Source organism: Oryctolagus cuniculus, chromosome 1 (genome assembly GCF_051225735.1).
Source record: "Oryctolagus cuniculus isolate XC-2025 breed Fujian yellow rabbit chromosome 1, ASM5122573v1, whole genome shotgun sequence".
Taxonomy (NCBI): Eukaryota; Metazoa; Chordata; class Mammalia; order Lagomorpha; family Leporidae; genus Oryctolagus; species Oryctolagus cuniculus.
In genome coordinates, this window is record NC_142867.1 from 65849650 (window position 1) to 65867942 (window position 18293).

Below are 18293 nucleotides of genomic sequence, written 5' to 3' on the forward strand. Positions count from 1 at the left end.
AGTTTTTCTCTTAATGTAAATGCCTGTTTGACTTTACCTGTTACTTTTGTTAAATAAAGTTTGTGTGAACATACTTCACAAAGTTTCTGGAAAATGGAATTCAAAGTTTATTTTGGTGCCAAAAATTTGAAATCTATATGCATGAGGGGTCTTCAAAAAGTTTATGGAAAAATGCATATCATAAAAAAGCTATGCATGGATTTCAGAAAGTTTGGCACCAAAATAAGCTTATCTTTTAATTCAATTTTTCACAAACCTTTCGAATTACCCTTGTATGTTGCATTAAAAAAAAAAAAAAGCAGATATTGTAGTGCAGTGGATTAAGCTGTTGCTTGGGAGGCCCACATGCATGCATTTCAAATCCTATATCCACTTCCAATCCAGCTTCCTGCCAATGTGCCTGGGAGGCAGCAGGTGCTCTCTCAAGGACTTGAGGCCCTGCTAGCCATGTGGAAGGCCTGGATGGTGTTCTTGGCTCTGGGCTTTGGTCTGCTGCTGCCTTGGCTTATGGGTATTTGGGGAATAAACTAGCCTATGAAATATCTCTCCCTCTCTTTATCACTCTGCCTTTCAAATAAATAAATCTTTTTTGTTGCTCTTGATTTAAAAAAAAAAAAAGATTGATTTATTTACTTGAGAGGCATAGTTACAGACAGAGAGGTCTTCCATCCACTGGTTCACTCCCCAAATGGCCACAACAGCCAGGGCTAGGCCAGGCCGAAGCCAAGAGCCAGGAACTTCATCTGGATCTCCCATCTTTTTTTTTTAATGGAATGAATGCAAAAAAGGAACCTGCTATGCTGAAAGAAGAAAACTAAGTAAGACTTTACTCTTAACAGAAACTGCAAGAAAAACTGGAAGTAGTGGGATTGGCATTGTGGTGTAGCGAATAAAGCTGCTGCCTAGAACACCGCCGTCCCATATAGGTGTCTGTCCTGGCTTCTCCACTTCTTGTCTAGCTCCCTGCTGGATGGCTGAGTGCTTGGGCCCCTACTACCCAAGGGGGAGACTCGGAAGAAGTTCCTAGCTTTGGCCTGGTCAGCCCTGGCCATGTGGCCACTTGGGGAATGAACTCTCTTTCTCACTTTCCCTCTCTCTCTGACTCTGACTTTCAGATTAAAAAAAAATCAACAGAAAGAACTGAAAGTGGTAACAGAGACTCCTCCAAAAGGATATTAGGTTAACAAATGAGTGAAAAGAGATTATATATGTAGATGACAGTAATACAAAAGAAATAAACAATCCTAAGAAACATACCTAGAAGTTGAAGCTCTGTGTGATAGAAATACCATCTTTGAGTCTCTGGATTTTGTCCTACCATTCGTGCTTACTTGTTAAGGATTGCAGTCTCTGATATACTGTGAGGGGCATAGTGCCCTTTTAGGTGTGGCTTTTAATAGCTATTTGGAATGTGTTGGGGTAGGACATTATAAGCATTCCAGAGTGGCGGTTGCTATATTTTCATTCCATGTCGTTTATCAAAATGCTTTGACCAAGGCTACTGAAAGGAAGAATTTCAAAGGTGTCAATGAAATAAGCCATCAGGGAGCATTTCTAGAAATGGAGGAACTATAGACAATTCCATACAGATGCATGGGAAAATAATTAGGAAATAAATTTAGGAATATATGCTAATTAGAACAGGCTTCCCTATTTCCAGTCAGGACAAGGACTTGGGAAAGATTCTGGAAAAGTCTGAAGCCATCAGCCAATGTAATTTAAAAAGGTAAAACTATAGGCCAGTGCTGTGGTGTAGTAGGTTAAGCTGCTGTCTGCAATGCCGGCATCCCATATGGGTACTGGTTTGTGTCCTGGCTGCTCCACTTGCGATCCAGCTCCCTGCTAATGCATCTGGGAAGACAGTGGAGGATGGTCCAAGTGCTTAGGCCCCTATACTCATGTGGGAGACTTGGAAGAAACTCCTGGCTCTTGGCTTCAGCCTGGCCCAGCCTTGGCCTTTATAGCCATTGGGAGTGAACCAGTGGGTAGAAGTTTCTCTCTCTCTTTCCCTCTCTCAATTCTGACTTTATAATATAACAATAATAATAATAATAAAAGATAAAACTGGATGTCCTAGTATTAGTGCAGAAGTCAGCTATAAGTCAAGGAATTACTGTGGTTGGTGGAGCACTCATTATGTACTTCTGAAATATTCTCTGTAATTCTAATCTGCACTCCACAAAAGTAATACCCGAGGTGATTAGATTGAGTGAAGTTATTTAGTTTGGAAGGAGTGTGAAGAAATGTGAGAGAGGTGCATATCCTGAAAGAATGCATGATACAGAGTAGAGGCTCTTGGGGTTCTTCCCTCTGAAAGATAATTTTTGACATCTGACTAAATGTAAACCTTTCTACCATTTTATTCTTTTTTTTTTTTTTAAACAATTATTTGAAAGAGTTACACACAGAGAGAAGCAGAGGTAGAAAGAGAGAGAGAGAAAGAGGGGTCTTCCATTCCGCTGGTTCACTCCCCAAATGACCACAGCAGCCAGAGCTGAGCTGATCTGAAACCAGGAGCCTGGAGCTTCTTCCAGGTCCCCACATGGGTGCAGGGGCCCAAGGAGTTGGGCCACCTTCAACTGCTATCCCAGGCCATAGCAGAGAGTGAATCAGAAGAGGAGTAGCCAGGGTTCGAACTGGTGCCCATATGGGATGCCAGCGCTGTAGGCTGGGGCTTTAACCCACTGTGCCACAGCGCCGGCCCCTGCCATTTTATTCTTAAATGTCTTCTTTCCTCCCATCCAGTGGAGTTGTAACTTAACTCTTTATACAGTCTCTAAGTTACTGTGTTCTTTCATTTTTTTTAAATATTTATTTGAAAGGCAGAGTTACAGAGACTTTGTCTTTAGCTCTCATCATGTTAGCCTCCCAGAGCTGGGTTAATAGCTGGACCACTTTCCTTTTTATGTTTGTCTCTTGTTTCCCAGAGCTTATAAAGTCCTGGGGCCCATTTCATTCTTGAAGTGTATAATTTATTGTTTTGTTCTGGTTTTGTTCTTCACCTCTTTGGGTCATTTGGCCTTCAACCCTCCAGTGTCATAACTTTTAACACTGATCTAATCAGTTGGGAGAATTTCAGATCCAAGACTTGTGCTAAGAATTTGAATATAGCCAGGCGGTTTGGGGAGCAGGTGAGGCTAGGCAGTCACCCAGTCCCTCAATCAGCAATTTCTTTGTGGTGATTAAGCAGTAGGTCAGCTGAGGGTATTTTTATGTCCCCTCTCCTGGGCCTACTTCCAAGACCGCTGCTCTGGGGCTGTTGAGAACTGATGGGATGTCTCTGGTAACACTGTTGTCTCAGGTGGTGCCACTTCCATAGCAATCTGAGTTCCTTCTGTCAATCTCAGTGTAGTAGCACAAGCCTCATCAGGGAGCAGTTACATCACTAGAAATAGTGCCATACAAAATTTAAAGCAGAATGTAATTATTGGAGCTGTAATTGTGACAGTTTCAAAGATGCTTCCCCTACTGCCTCAAAGTTTATGCTCTTACCATCACCTAGAAATTTTTAGTGGAACAAGCATCTCAGGTTATTATGAGTAGTCAGATCACAGTCACAGCATCTCTGGCCTGGGGCATGTGCTGTAGTCTGAGGATTAACTCCACATCCTAAATTTTGAAAGAAAATACCTGGTCCATGAATAGCAAGGCAGCAGGGGACAGTTGGATTAGGCTGACTGACATGGGTTTAAAACCTGTCTCATCAAGTTAAGGAACCTCTCTGAGCCTCTATTTACTCGCTGTAAGTGTGAATAATATCTGCTTCTTGGGGCTGTGGTGAGGATAATGTGAAATACATGACAAGTAGTATGTGATCACTGGACATTTATAAACCAGCTGCATGCCCTTAGCTGTAAAATGTTTAGCTAAGATGATCTCTCAGGTGCTTCCAGCTCTAATAATTCTTGATTCTCAGATTTTATTTGTATAAGCTTAATAAAATGTGCATCTTAAAAATTACTATATAACCGTAAAGCTTTGGTTGGCAAACATTACTGCTTCCAATTGCTGTATGCTGGACATGGAAATCTGGAGATGCCAGTAGAGAGGGCTTTGTACCAGTTCATTCCTGTAGTTCTCTTATCTAAGCTTGTCTCATTATTTCAGTCTGCCCAGACTCTCCTGGGGCTTATGAAGCTGAGTCACTGTCCCCACCTCCACCTGGGTCTCCACCTCCTGAGTCAGTGCCGAAGACTGACCCCGAGCTTCCTCCTATCAAGGTAAAACAGTCCGAGGACACTGCACTTCCACATGTCCTTTATCTCCCCAGTGCTGCATTCAACTGCGCTAAGTCAGTTCACTTGCTGTATACTGCACAAATGCCAGTACATGGCTCTTGTCTCATTCTGCTCTCCTCCAGACTGTACAGAATGGCTACTCCCCTCCTTCTCACCTAAATGGAGATTCTTGTCCTAGGGCATAGTATCAGGAAGCTTTGCAGAGGTGGATCCCTCAGCTGTTCTGTTTTGTTTTTGTGACCTTTGATTTCAGGGCTATTGTGCTACATGGTTCCTGTTGGAATTGTGCAAAAAGAAGTCCTGCTTGCATCAAAGCAAAATGTGAAAGATAGAGGGGAATAATCAAGCCATGCACATTTGTGGCGCTTCAGAAGGCTTTCTGGTAAAGCACTGGGTGACAGAAGCTGGCCACATGGGGAAACTCGAGCAGAGTATTTTAAATGACCTTCAGCTGCGTCTTGTCTGCTCTGTCAGTGCACATAATGAGTTGAGAGCATGGATGCTTACAAGGCTCTGTGTGTGTATGTGTGCTGGTCGGTCGCTGTGAGTTTTCCTTAGTTCATTATGTTAAGCCTGTCATTTTTTAATCTTGCACTCATTTCCTCATTAGCCAGAGAAAATGAGATGAAAGGAAATCGGTGTTAGTTACTGTTTGAGACTAGAGTAGATGAGTCAGTATCATTGTTGACATAACAGGTGTCTGCAGCAAGAAGTCCCTAATCTGGTTCAGAGATGCTCTCATAATACCTGCCTGAGTTCTCCTTGAAAGCCCTTACCACAGTGCATTGCTCATCTTTTTAACCACGCTGCTTGCACCTTCCAACAGGTGATTGTTGACTGAATAAACACTGTTCTTCCCTCAGCATGCCACTTACCTTCTCATAGACCATGAACCAGCCAGCTTGTACATGCAGTGAGCGTAACTTGTCTGTGTGGCAGGGTTTGTCCCCTGAAAGTAATGCATAAGCTTCCTCTTTGTACGTTTTTATCAGAATAGTAGGAGGTGATTCTTGCAGACTAAATATCTTTTGTCATTTTCTCTGCAGCTTCAATGGTTAACATTGTATTCTCTGATCTTCCTCTAGAGCTCAACTGGAGAAAACAGAAGAAAACGAAAGCGTGTATTGAAATCTAAAACCTTTTTGGATGCGGAAGGCTGCATGGGTAAGATGAATTTTTGGCCCTGACTCCAGAGAGTTGTTACCACAGGGAGCCATCATAATCCCCTATGGAGCAGTAGCTCTCAGACTTGAATGTGCATATGAATCACCTGCATGGTGCTGATGCTGCTTGTCTGTGGGCCTTGCTTGGAATACTGAGTGTTGGGAGGGCTGCAATAAAATCAGGACACCTGGGTTCTTGTTTGGGCCATAACACTATAAAAATAACCACTAAAATCTTGGCCAGAAGTCATGTCTCTCTGGTGCAGAGTTTGTTATCTATGGAGCAGAGGTGAAATTTTCCTTTTGCCTAAATGTGGGCTTATGAAGATTCAGGTGAGGTCATAGTTGTGAAAACACCTTGAATGTGGAAACCACAGTGTGAACATAGGATGCTGTTATCACAGATGTTGAGAAACATTTCTTTTATTAGAAGAGTTGTATCAATGTAAACAGTGGAAAGAAGCCCTTCTGATGATTAGACTCTGAAGAGAGTATCTGGAGTGTTTAGTATTTGAGTATTTGGTCCCATTTTTAATCCAGAGGGAGATGACTCACCCAGACTGCTTCCTCTAGATTTCCTATTTATAAGCCAAGTTAGGTAAAAGCATGTGCTCATAATGAAGGTCAAGAGGGCAGTTAGAATTCAGGCTTTGTATTGGCTAATTCCTCAGCCATGTTTTAGTTCTACCCTTGCCACAATCAAACCAGACTTCAGTGGGGCTCTTAGAATTTAGCTCTTGAGGCTTGATAGAATTCTCAGATGCCAGTACTGTATTTTTTGTGTTTGGAAAGAGTTATGGGCTTAGGCTCTCAAATCTCTTACTTGTGGAGTAGCCCATAATCTTTGTTTCTTCATGCTGGTGGCACCTGCCATACCTTGGATCTGCTAGAGGAGATCCATGCCCCCTTTCTTGATTTTACCTTTCCAGTTCAAATTTCTAGCTAGAAATGTTGGCTGTGAAAAATCAGCTTTTGCTAGACAATGTGCTGGTGAAAACTTGCAGAAACATTCTGTGGGTTTTGTGTCCATTTCCCTTACTCTCCACTCCTCTGAAAGGGCCTCTGCCATTTTCACTGTACCATGTAACTGGGGAATGAAGTCCCTCACATGTGGAAATGCTGCCTTTCAGTGCGAAAGTTCTTGTGAGCCTGTGAGTTTTGAACTTTGATTTTTGCTTTGTTTTGTTTTCCATCTCCTAATAGTTCATTTTCAAGCCTCTTGGTTTGGCCACTGATGGTAACATATGTATTTACTGTTGAATTTATTTATTTTTCTTTTGAATTTGAGGACAAAAAAGTGGCCAGTTTTTTCCTCTTCCTCCTCCCCTACCTTCCCTACTCTGCTAAAGTCAGATATATGTTTGAGAGGGTTCATTGGGGATTTGTTACTAATTACTTACTGCTTTGTTCAAAACATGGTACTTAAGTTTTGGCCAGGTGTGGGATGGGGACTTTTTTGCACTCCTGTCTCCAGACAGGACTATTAGAACCTTGGATGCAACAATGAAAACTGCTCACATAGCACTTTTTTTTTTTTTTTTTTTTTAAGGTTTTTTGGTCCAAGCTCAACCTAATGAATCTTGGCTCTGGTTACCAACAAAGGGGTTCTGCTTTCCTCTCTGCTCACACAGTTCCAAATGTGCCAGCACAGTGACTTGCCCTGTCCTGTGCTGGATCAGATTTGTTCTGTGGATTCAAAACGCTGGTCTTTCCATTCCTGTGAGTTTGCCACAGGAACTAAGGAGTTGTGCCCCTGAGATAAGTTCGGGGTGTAAGAGCAAAACAGTTGTTTGGAAAAGAAATCAGATGTTACCCTAGCAAATCAGGCTTTTTTAAATGAAAGCCAGAAAGGTGGCATGTTGTTCAGTTAAAGTAAAGATTCTGCATTTTTAAGTTGAATTCTTTATCCTGTAGCTTGAAGTAGCTACAGCTTTGAATATTGGAATGCTCCTTTTAGCACTTAAGGTATACAGAATACATTGCTTAAAAAAATTTGTTGGTGCTGTCTTGACTGGTTTTTACTCCTCCCAAGCAATGTATTGCACAAAGTTGGCAATAAGACAGCTAGTTGTTTCATTGATAAGTAATGAAATGAGTTAATTGATGTTGAAGTATAATATTATAGACATACTGTCATTTGAATACAGATTATAGCTTACAAAGAAGCAGTTTTACATCACCAACTAGTGATATATATCTACAGCAGACTCTTCAGGCTTTCTTAATTTAAGGTATTGAATAAATAACAGCTTATAATTTTGGGCCATTAGTCCAGCTACACGGTGCTTTGGAATATGCCTGTGATGGTGTCATAATTGCTGAACTAAGAGTTATGTCATGGAAATTCCCTAAGTGTTTCCCAAACTTTGCTGACCATGCGTATTAGTTGAAAATTTTTCTAAAATTGAAATTCTAGAGGCCAGTGCTGTGGCGTGGTAGGCTAAGCCTCCACCCATGGCACCGGCATTCCATATGATGCCAGTTCGTGTCCCAGCTATTCCACTTCCAATCTAGTTCTCTGCTTATGGCCTGGGAAAGCAGTGGAAGATGGCCCAAATGCCTGGGCCCCTGCACCCACGTAGGAGACCCAGAAGAAGACACTCCTGCTCCTGGCTTCAGATCGGCCCAATTCTGGCCATTGCAGCCATTCGAGGAGCAAACCAGCGGATGGAAGACCTTTCTCTCTGTCTCTCCCTCTCTCTGTCTATAACTCTGCCTCTCAAATCAATAAATCAAATCTTTAAAAAAAAAAAAAAAGGAAAAAAGTTCTGGTTCAATAGGCCAGTTAGACCTGAGATTCTACTTTTTATTATTATTAAGATTTTAAATTATTAAGATTTATTTATTTATTTGAAAGGCAGAGGCACAGAGAGAGGAAGAGACAGATCTGCCACCCACTGGTTCACTCCCTGAATGGCTGCAACTGCTGGAGTTAGGTCAATCCGAAGCAGGAGCCAGGAGTTTCCTCCAGGTCTCCCATGTGGGTGCAGGGGCCCAAGTACTTGGGCCGTATCCTGCTGCTTTCTCAGGCACATTAGCAGGGTGCTGGATCAGAAGTGGGGCAGCCAGGACTAGAACAGGCACCCATATGTGATATACTGGTGCCACAGGCAGTGACTTCACCACTATGCTATAGCACGGGCCCCCAAGATTCTGCATTTCTAATAAGCTCACAGAAGACTAACCCTTCAGGTCTGTGGAATTCTTCTACAACATTTAATATTTATTGAAAGCTTATGGGTAGTTTTTGTCCACTAAGTGACATTAAAATGAATTCTAGGCTCTAAAAAATAAAGACAGATTCTAGGAACTGTTGGGGAAGGGATTGTTTCTTATGCAGCCCTAATGAAATTAGATGTTCCAGTGGTTAATAGGCTGTTGACTTCCTCCACTCCCCACCATGGTCTATTGTGAGGGGAAATTAAGGTAAATCAATATTGAAAATCACTTGCCAAAGACTGGTAGGTGCATCTGCATATTCTGTGAGGTGCTGTTATCTTCATTGTAACAGAGGAAGAAAGAATAGTGTTCTTTGGTAAGAAAAAAATACCTTCCACTCTAATGATTTGAGCATTCATTATGCCTATTAGGTTACTTTCTTCACCTAAGCAAAGATGTTTTCCTTCATTATTTCTCCATCACTTCCTGCAGCCAGAAAGGCTGAGAGGGAATTTAGATGGCGTTGCTTATACATATCAGCTGCTGCAGCTCTCACAGGAAGGTGGCCTTGTACTTTGTGTTGTGGTTGGTGTATGTACTGCAGTGTATTAGAAGAGACCCCCATCAGTTCTGTGATATGGTGGGAAGTCACTCTCTACCTGTGCCCTTTGGGGCTTGCTCATTGGTGTAGTCCTTTCCCAAGTGTCCCTGGGGAAGTGTTTGGGGGATTTTAATGGCAGGGAACAAGGCAAATTCTGCCTTTGGATGGTAAGGGAGTAAGAGAACTGATAACATTTCTCATTTTATCCTTGTCTTCCTTTATATTATCAAGTGTGTCATCTTACAGAATTTGGGGCATTTACCTTCTTGATATTGACTACTACTAAATCTCGGATTAATTAGCACTCATTCAGAACTCAGCAGTTGATTAATCTGATTTTCTGTTATTAGTGTGTTCAGCATGGGTGACATCAGGATTGAGCTAGCCAGGAGGATCTAGGGTGGTGAGCCTGGCTAGACAGAAGGGGGCCGGTGAATAGACCAGAGATTTAAGACCAGGAAAGCCAGCAGTGGAAATAGACAGGCACTGTGGGTCAGGGACCTGAGACTCAAGAGGTCAGAGTATGAAGTCATAAGTGAGTGTTGAGATGACAGTTCATTTCTAGAGCTCAGGAAGTTAGCTTATACACTAGGACCCAAATAAGAATTTGGGCTATTAAATAATAAAGGCTCACTTAAAGGTGTGGGACATACCTTTAATACCAGTGGAGGAGGAAGGTTGAATGTTAACTCTGAGCCTGATGTGGAGGATGTGTGAGTTCAGTGGCATACCTGTCTTGAACAGTGATTGGAGTTAGCAAGATACTGCCTTCTCTTGATAGAGTAAATGACTCAACCTACACATGTCCCATTGTTTTCCTCGTTCTGCCAGTGACTGAAAAAGTCTACGAGAGTGAATCCTGCACAGATAGTGAAGAGGAGCTTACGATGAAGACAGCCTCTGTACACAGGCCCCCTGCCATGACTGTGAAAAAAGAACCCAAAGAGGAACGAAAAGGCCCCAAGAAAGGGACTGCTGCTCTGGGCAAAGCCAACAGGCAAGTGTCCATCACTGGCTTCTTCCAGAGGAAATAACCTGCATTTCTGGAAGGCCAGAAACTTGGAGTGGTCAAGGGAAGAGACCAGGAAGAACCAGCTCTCTCGCTTACTGTGTAAGTGCAGCCACCTCCTCACCTCACCTGAATCAAGACTGTACTTCATCCTGTGAGGTTTATACTACTTCTGGTTTTTAACCAAAAGAAATCACCTAGAAGCAGGAGGCAAAAGATTTAAAAAGCTGTTACCTTCAATGCCATAAGCACAACTTTGACCTGCCAGAAGAACTCATTTCAAAGCTGAATTGGAGCAGGTTTCAGCATTACCACTGAGGCCACGCAGTGACCAGTTCACTGTCCTACTCATCCTGTGTGCTGGACCTGCTCACGGCTCAGAATGTATTCCTGCTTGTTCCTTTGTGTTCTGTGAACTTGTGTGGGTGTTTTTTACCCCTCACTTCTACCAGATGCGTCTACCATTTCCCCATCCTCCTCTCCCCGCTACTGCACTTCTGTCCCCTGTCCCCATGAAGCTGTTTATCTTTTCGTTCTTGGACTAAAGACTGACAGAAAATCTCCTCATAGTCCTCTTTCTCCGTTGTACAGCACACAGACACCTGACTACACCCCGGCAAGTGGCTTGTGTTCTACTTTCGCCCACAGTTAGTGTTAGGGAGAAGCCTTAAGCAGAACAGAAATGGCAATTTATTGATGTATTCGGCTCCACAGAAGTGAAGGTCTAGGGGAGCTGTCACATTGCTGACCCAGGCTGTGCTTTACCCTGCGCTGTGTGGCTTGTTGCTCCCCATCCCCCCTCTTGGTACCAAGAGTGAGACCATTCATTGAGAAACCCTTCCTACATAGAGCGCACAGTGGCTGAGACATTTCTCCCTCTCCAGGAAGTGGAATGTACAGAAACAGCAGCTTCCCAGGAAGTTAGTAGGGAAGATAAGGTGCATGTTTAAACAGAAGTGTTGCCCCTTTGTATTTTCATCTACCCCATTTGCTTGCAAGTTCCAGCTCCCCAAGAGAAGACGGAGGGAGATACTGAGTTGTGACAGGGTCTAAACAGGAAACAAAACATTTTTGGCTGTTTTTGTGGAAAGCCACCTATCAGTAACTTACAAGAGATTTCCATTGTGGCAGGCTTGGTGGTGAGCTGCGTGCATTGAGCCGGAGTGGTGGTGGTCTTGCACAGGGAGCTCTGGGGAAGGAGCACAGGCTCGACTGCCCGTGTGACTCACCCGTAGCAGACAGCGATGTCTGACCTGCCCCCCGCCCTCGGTCTGGTGTATGTCGTAAGTGACGCAGTCTGCTGTGCGCTGCTTAAGGTTAGCATTGCGACTGACCTTGGGATTAACGCGGGCTTCTTTAGCAATCAAGCGTGGACTTGATTAAGACCAGAGGCTGGGAGATGAGTCCTGGCGTCATGTCCAGGACTTGCGAAGGCAGACGCTTTTTATATAGTAAGCTGAGTAAAGGTTGACGTGTTCCAAGATGCTTTCTTTTTTAAATGAAAAGGGATGGAGACAAGGATGGAAAGCCTGGACTTAAAGCTCGACAAAAAAAAATAAAACTTCTGGAAAGGAATCCCTTTTAAATGGTTATTTTTGTCATTGCCTCTAGTCACTTTTCAAAATAGGAATGGAAAATTAAAGAAAAAGCAACAACCTAGTCTCTCTCTTTTTCTAATTATTGTGCTGGGATCTCTAATAAAACTGAATTTGAATTGGAAAAATCTGGTGCTGGTTGGAGTTCCATATTTCAAGGGATAATGCAAATTCTCTGATCTCTGCCCAGTGTGCTGCCTAAATGCTCAGCTGTCTGTCAAGCTTACCAAGTTTGGAATCGTGGCCTTCTTTCTTTTTATGCCATATTCTCCCATGTTAAGTAAATTTGAGAAGTTGTTTTAAAACAGGGCTTCTGCTGGATGTCTAGTGAATCTGTTACCTGACAGCATGGCAGCGGTGTGTACAATCGTGTAAACTGTGAGCAGGAACAAGGCTGGTTTTCAGTTTCTGTTAACACTGCATACCCATAGTCTGAGATGGATAAGTTATTTGCTGCCTTCATCATTTTTTCAGCCCTGTGGGAAATCTTAGTTTCAGCCAACCTCATTTTTTAGCTCATTTAGAAGAAAATTTCATCCTGAGCTTGCACATCATGTTAGTTTGGCTTCATCACTTGCTAGCCTCGGCTTGGGCAAATTTCTGACTCACAAGTTCTTTATCAAAGAGGAGTAAAATGAGTTTCCATGGGTATCAAGTCTGAAGTCATGTGGAGTAACTGTCCGTAGTGGCAGGGACATCATCTCGTACGTCTTAAAAGATTTGAAACAGAGCCAGTGCCGCGGCTCAATAGGCTAATCCTCCGCCTTGCGGCGCCGGCACACCAGGTTCTAGTCCCGGTCGGGGCGCCGGATTCTGTCCTGGTTGCCCCTCTTCCAGGCCAGCTCTCTGCTGTGGCCCGGGAAGGCAGTGGAGGATGGCCCAAGTGCTTGGGCCCTGCACCCCATGGGAGACCAGGAGAAGCACCTGGCTCCTGCCATCGGATCAGCACGGTGCGCCAGCCGTGGCGGCCATTGGAGGGTGAACCAACGACAAAGGAAGACCTTTCTGTCTCTCTCTCTCACTGTCCACTCTGCCTGTCAAAAAAAAAGAAAGAAAAGATTTGAAACAGAGTGGATATTTTCCTGTGAAAAGAAAATGAGATTTATAGAGGGCTATATTCATTGTTCAGTAAAACGTTCATTTTTTTATGTTCATGTGTCAGGTCTTTGACCTGGGCACTGGAGGATATATATCATGGAAACTGAGGAAGGTGGCACTTGTCCTCAGGATCTAATGGAATAGACCAGCCAATAAAGTCAGGTAGGGGTGTAGTGACAGCACAAGGTCCTCCAAGAGTCTATAGGAGGGTGGGTGTTGAGGCTGTCTCCTGGAGGAGGGGAAAGCAAGCAGTTGTTTGAATGATGACCAGGGTTTCACCAGGCAAAGCAGGATGGAAAGGATTTCCAGGCAGAGAAGCGTGGCTTTGGGGGGTGTGGGTAGGGAGGAGTTGGGCTGTCTGAGACTAGGGAGCAAAATGTATTGAGAAATAAAGCTATGATCTTGCTAAGGAGTTTGGGTTTTAGCTGCAGATAATGGGGACCAACTGGAGAATATTAAGAGTAATGTTATAAGTTGATTCTCTGTTAAGCATGACAGCTGGCATTTATTTTGATTTTGTATGCCACAATAGTACTTGTACCCATGTGTGCATATTGTATCTTAGTTGTAACACTGTTTAATGTTGGCAGTCGGCAGAGTTCATTTGCACTTTCTCTTCTCTGCCCCTATCAACATGGATTTATTTAGCAGAATCAGTTTTTCAAAAGTGATTTTTAAAAGCTAGTAGATCTCTGACCCTCTCAGTGATGGGAGCCTCCACTCAGCTCCCTGAAAAAAAAAAAAAAATTGAGGGAACGCGGGGGTGAGTGGAGCAGTTCTATTCCTTTTCTATCTTTGTTTCTTTAAGAAGACATTAGTTATTATACAGGGGAGAGCTGAAGAGAAGGGCCATATAAGGAAACTAAATAGTTTCTCCAGGACATGAGTAGAATGAGTGCCTAATAATGTGTTTGCCAGAAACGTACTCTGTGTCAAGACTCGTTTTGGTAAACTCGTCTTCTTTCATTGGTTCCGGGATCTCAGAATGCCGTAATGCAGCTTTTACCACCATGAAGCTCTCTGGGGCTGTGAGAAGGCAGTGTTGCTTTCTGAGCAGTTGCCCTGGTGGCTCTGTAAACTGGCCCATGCTGTCACCATGCCCTCTCTGAAGGGCACATTGTACCCAAATGACTGCGTTCAGGATTGACTCTTGCCACTCCCTGCCTGCCACATGACACTTCTCTCCACTTGTATCTGTATCCAGTTTTTTTATGTTCCTAAGTGTGGGCCACCCACAGATTGCCACCCAGAGAAACTTGGTGAGGCTCCTTTCTGATCCAATACTTTTCCATTGGATCTGAACCCACCTTAACTCTAGCAATCCCCTACCATTTCAAACCCTAAATATTGGCCGCCTGTCCCTGCCCCTCCGCCTTTATTTCCTCGTCTGCTTTTGCCAGACTCCTTGTTTCTTGAGACTTCACCTTGGCTCTCTCCGCATTTTTTAATACCCAGAGTTCCCCCTAGCTAGTCTGTACTTTCTTCTGGTCTCCTCAGCTTGCTTTCTCAAAGCTCTCCTTCCATAGGGCCTGTCTTGTCTTGGACGGCTCTTGAAGAATAGAAAAGCCACTTTGTTTCATTTCTGCTTTGGATCGTTCACATCCAAAGCATCAAGCAGTTACTGAGTGCCAGCTACATTTGGTCCTGGACAGTATACTGTGGGGTTTGTAGGAGCCCAGAAGTGGCTGTTTTGGAAGGATGGGTCATGCACTAAATGGCACACAGCAGTTGAGAGAGTACTTAGATGCGTAGTAGACAGGGGACTTAGTAACTCAGAAATGGGGTAGGTGATTGTAATGGGTCCAGTTTTAGAGTTCTCTGCAAAACATTAAGACAAGAAGCAGGCCGAGGAAGGTTGCCCACTTCAGAAGGGTTTTTTTAGCTGTCTCACTCGTCAGTTATGCACTCAGGGTAGAAGTAACCATGATTAAGTGAATCTTTATCAGAGTTATTTCTGGTCTACCTTAAGAATGAGAATTTTTTTTTAACTATGTCAACAGGAAATCTTATTGGCAGAGCTATCTTTTTTTCTTTTTTTTTCTTTTTTTTCTTTTTTTTTTTTTTTCGACAGGCAGAGTAGATAGGGAGAGAGACAGAGAGAAAGGTCTTACTTTGCCGTTGGTTTACCCTCCAATGGCCCCACGGCCAGTGCGCTGTGGCCGGCGCACCACGCTGATCTGAAGGCAGGAGCCAGGTGCTTCTCCTGGTCTCCCATGGGGTGCAGGGCCCAAGCACTTGGGCCATCCTCCACTGCCTTCCCGGGCCACAGCAGAGAGCTGGCCTGGAAGAGGGGCAACCGGGACAGAATCCAGCACCCCGACCGGGACTAGAACCTGGAAGAATGAGAATATTGACAAAGCAAACAGCTGCTAGGGCTTATTTCAAAAGGCAGTTTATAGAATACATGGCTATATCAGTACAAGTTCAACTTGATTTTGTACACCATTTTGGCATACTGGGGAAGCAGGGTGTTGTGATGGAGACAACATTCACTAGGGACACGCAGGGCCCTGGACTCAGACCCTTGCTGAGGCACTGACCATAGGCAGTGCTCTCACCCTCTATAGACTGCAGTTTCTTCATCTTTAAATTGAGTTACCACCTGCATTAAAGAGTGGTTCTAAGGCTTTAGGGAGGGCATACATAGGCAGTCCCTGGTATTTTGAAACAGTTAACACAAAGCTGAATAACACAGTTTTGAAAAAAATAATGTGATTTTCATTTTATTTGGAACAGATTTTGTATGCACTGGTTCACTCACCAAGTATCTACAATAAGCTAGAGCTGGGCTAGGTTGAACCCAGGAGCTTGGGACTCGATGTGGGTCTCCCATGTGTGGCAGGGACCCCAGTACCTGAGCCATCCTCTATTGCCTTTCTAGCATGCACAAATAGCAGGAAGCTGGATAAAAAATGGAGAAGCCAGGAAACCAACTAGGCACTTTGACATGGGATGCAGGCGTCCCAAACAGTGACTTAACCACCGTGCCATTTGCCCACTTCATAACTCACATCTTTGAGCACCTACCATGTGCTAATCACTCCTCCAAACACATTGGCTGTATTAACTCATTTAACCCTGACAGCAAACCTGTGAAATAAGTTCTTGAGCAGACAGGTTAGGTTAGTTGGTCAGGGTCACAGGGTTAGCAAGTGGAAGGGCTAGGATGTAAATCTTGACCACTTGGCCCCATAGCCTGCAGTGCTGCCATGGCTATTAGTCCATACTTCCATACTGTCCAGCGATGATTGATGCTCATTTTTATGAGTGAAAGTACAACTTGTTGTTCAGATCCCACATTATTAGATTCAAAGACTGTTCTAACATTTACGTAAGTCAAGCACTCATCTGATGCTCCAGTCTGCTTTACGGGATCTCTGCCAAGTTGTGCTGAATCTATAAACAGAGATTCAATTATGTCCAGTATACCATGCTGACTAAATTACGAAGTCAGATAAGTAGACTCATAAATGTTAAGAAGAATTTAAAGAGAAGCTAGAATAAAATAAAGCCCTTTGATTAATTTTAGATCACCGGGAAACTCATCTAAATAGAGCCTAGTTCCCTAAGCAATCCATTTAATTGGTTTCAGTCTGTCAAGAACATATTTCCCTTGAAAAAGCTTGTCCAATTGTTGGCCTTGCCTGTAACTTAACTGTTGTAAGAAAATCGAGAGGAGATTCGGCATTTTTTGCCCTATTTAAGCCATACTGCAGGTTCACAGGTGGAAAAGTAGCCCAGGGCACTGTTGCCCAGTAATTGTAACTGGGCTGTGTTCTCCATTTTTAGTATCCACAGCTTATTTTCCTGGGATATTTCCTCTGAGCTCCTAAGGAGTGTGTGTATGTGTGTGGGGGTAGATCCAGAAACGTAGCATAATGTTGGGGAAGAGTAGAGTGTACAGAAAGAGCCATTTTCCTGCCAACCACAAAGGGTTCCATGAATGTTTCCAGGGTCCCTCTTAGTTGCATTCTGCAGTTACTTATAGAAGGTTTTACTTAATCTTATTTCATCCTGCCAATAACCTTCAAGATCGATCTCCCACATTCTGCAGAAAATAAGCTCAGGGAGTTTAGCTCATGAGGCCACCATCTCAGAGTAAGGGAATGAACACAGTTTAGAAGCCAGGTCTTCAGACACTGCATCCTGTGACTTCTCCACAATGGAGCAGTCCCTAGGAAGAATGATTCACCCAACAAGCATGGTGGCTTCTGTGGAGGATTTAAGAGAAAACGCGTGGCAAGTTCTCTGTCTTCCTGAGCTGACAGTATTGGAAAGGTAGAGCATGTGCATGTTTGTACATTTCACAGGTTTTTATTAAAGCTTTCTTAGGTGCCCAACACTGATTCGTGAAAGATTAATTTCTTGGCCTTGAGAAATTTACTATCCAGTGGTGGGGAGAAAGATGTAGAGAAATAATTAAATGTGTTGTAATAGCAATAATATAATATTTATAAACATAATAGTGTTTACCCTGGGCCAGAAGTTGTGCAGATTTTAAAATATATTTTCTCTGATCCTCACATCACTTTATTTACAAATGAAGACAGGAAGACTTGGAGAGTTTAAATGATTCATCCAATAGGTGGAAAGGTCACACATGTTTGTTTTTTTAAAAAAATATTTATTTATTTATTTATTTGAAAGGAAGGGCGATAGGGAGAGTCAGAGGAAAAAAAGAGATCTTCCATCTATTGGTTCATTCCCCCCTATAATAGACTGAGGCAAGAACTAAGAAACTCTAACCTGGTCTCCCAAGTGGGTGGCAGGGGCCCAGATACTTGGGCTATAACCTACTGCCTTCCTAGGCGCATTAGCTAGGAGCTGGATCAGAAGCCGAGCAGCTGGGACCATAACCAGCACTCTGATGTGGGATGCTACTGTTGCAGGACATGGCTTAACCTGCTGTGCCACAATGCTGGCCTCCACACATATTTATTTTAAATGATAGATGTATGATACAAAGTTAACTACAACAACTGAATGTTGTGATTAGCACCTTTGCATGGATGGAACTAAAGGAACACCATGAATTACATCTTTTAAAATTGTCAGTCTCAGATAGAAATCATCTTGCTGGTGGCTCAGGACATGTGTGGCTCTGATTCCCTGTGGAAAACGACACCCGTGCACTGTACTTCGGGCTGGAGACTCAGGCTTTTCCTCCTCCCGTTGGTGTCTAGCTGGCCTGGAGGGAGGGCCAACATTTGAATCCAGGCTTTCTGACTGGAGGCCTGTAGCTCTACCTTTTACCCGCCTTCTGAGAAAAGCAGTTAAGTGCCCCCGGGGAAGTGTGGACCCACAGAGAGGTTACCTAGGACCCAAGATTCACAGAGGAAGCAATGACTAAATGGTGGTCTGCAGAGCAAAAGGAGTTTGCCAGAGAGGGAAATGAGAAGAGCTTTCCAGAGAAAGCTTAAAGTGTTGGAG

At 43.5% G+C, this 18293-nt stretch overlaps 1 protein-coding gene across 7 annotated transcripts in view; it reads left to right on the top strand.

Moving 5' to 3' along the window:
* Positions 1–11893, top strand: part of POLD3 (DNA polymerase delta 3, accessory subunit) — a 59770-nt gene extending 47877 nt beyond the window's left edge. For all 7 annotated transcript variants that reach the window (XM_008264043.4, XM_002708695.5, XM_089330854.1 and 4 more), the window contains 3 exons: positions 4108–4220; positions 5324–5402; positions 9993–11893. In XM_008264043.4, the coding sequence (XP_008262265.1) occupies positions 4108–4220; positions 5324–5402; positions 9993–10195 (395 nt within the window). In that variant the 3' untranslated portion in view covers positions 10196–11893. The remainder of the gene's footprint in view (positions 1–4107; positions 4221–5323; positions 5403–9992) is intronic.
* Positions 11894–18293: the final 6400 nt, after the last annotated feature.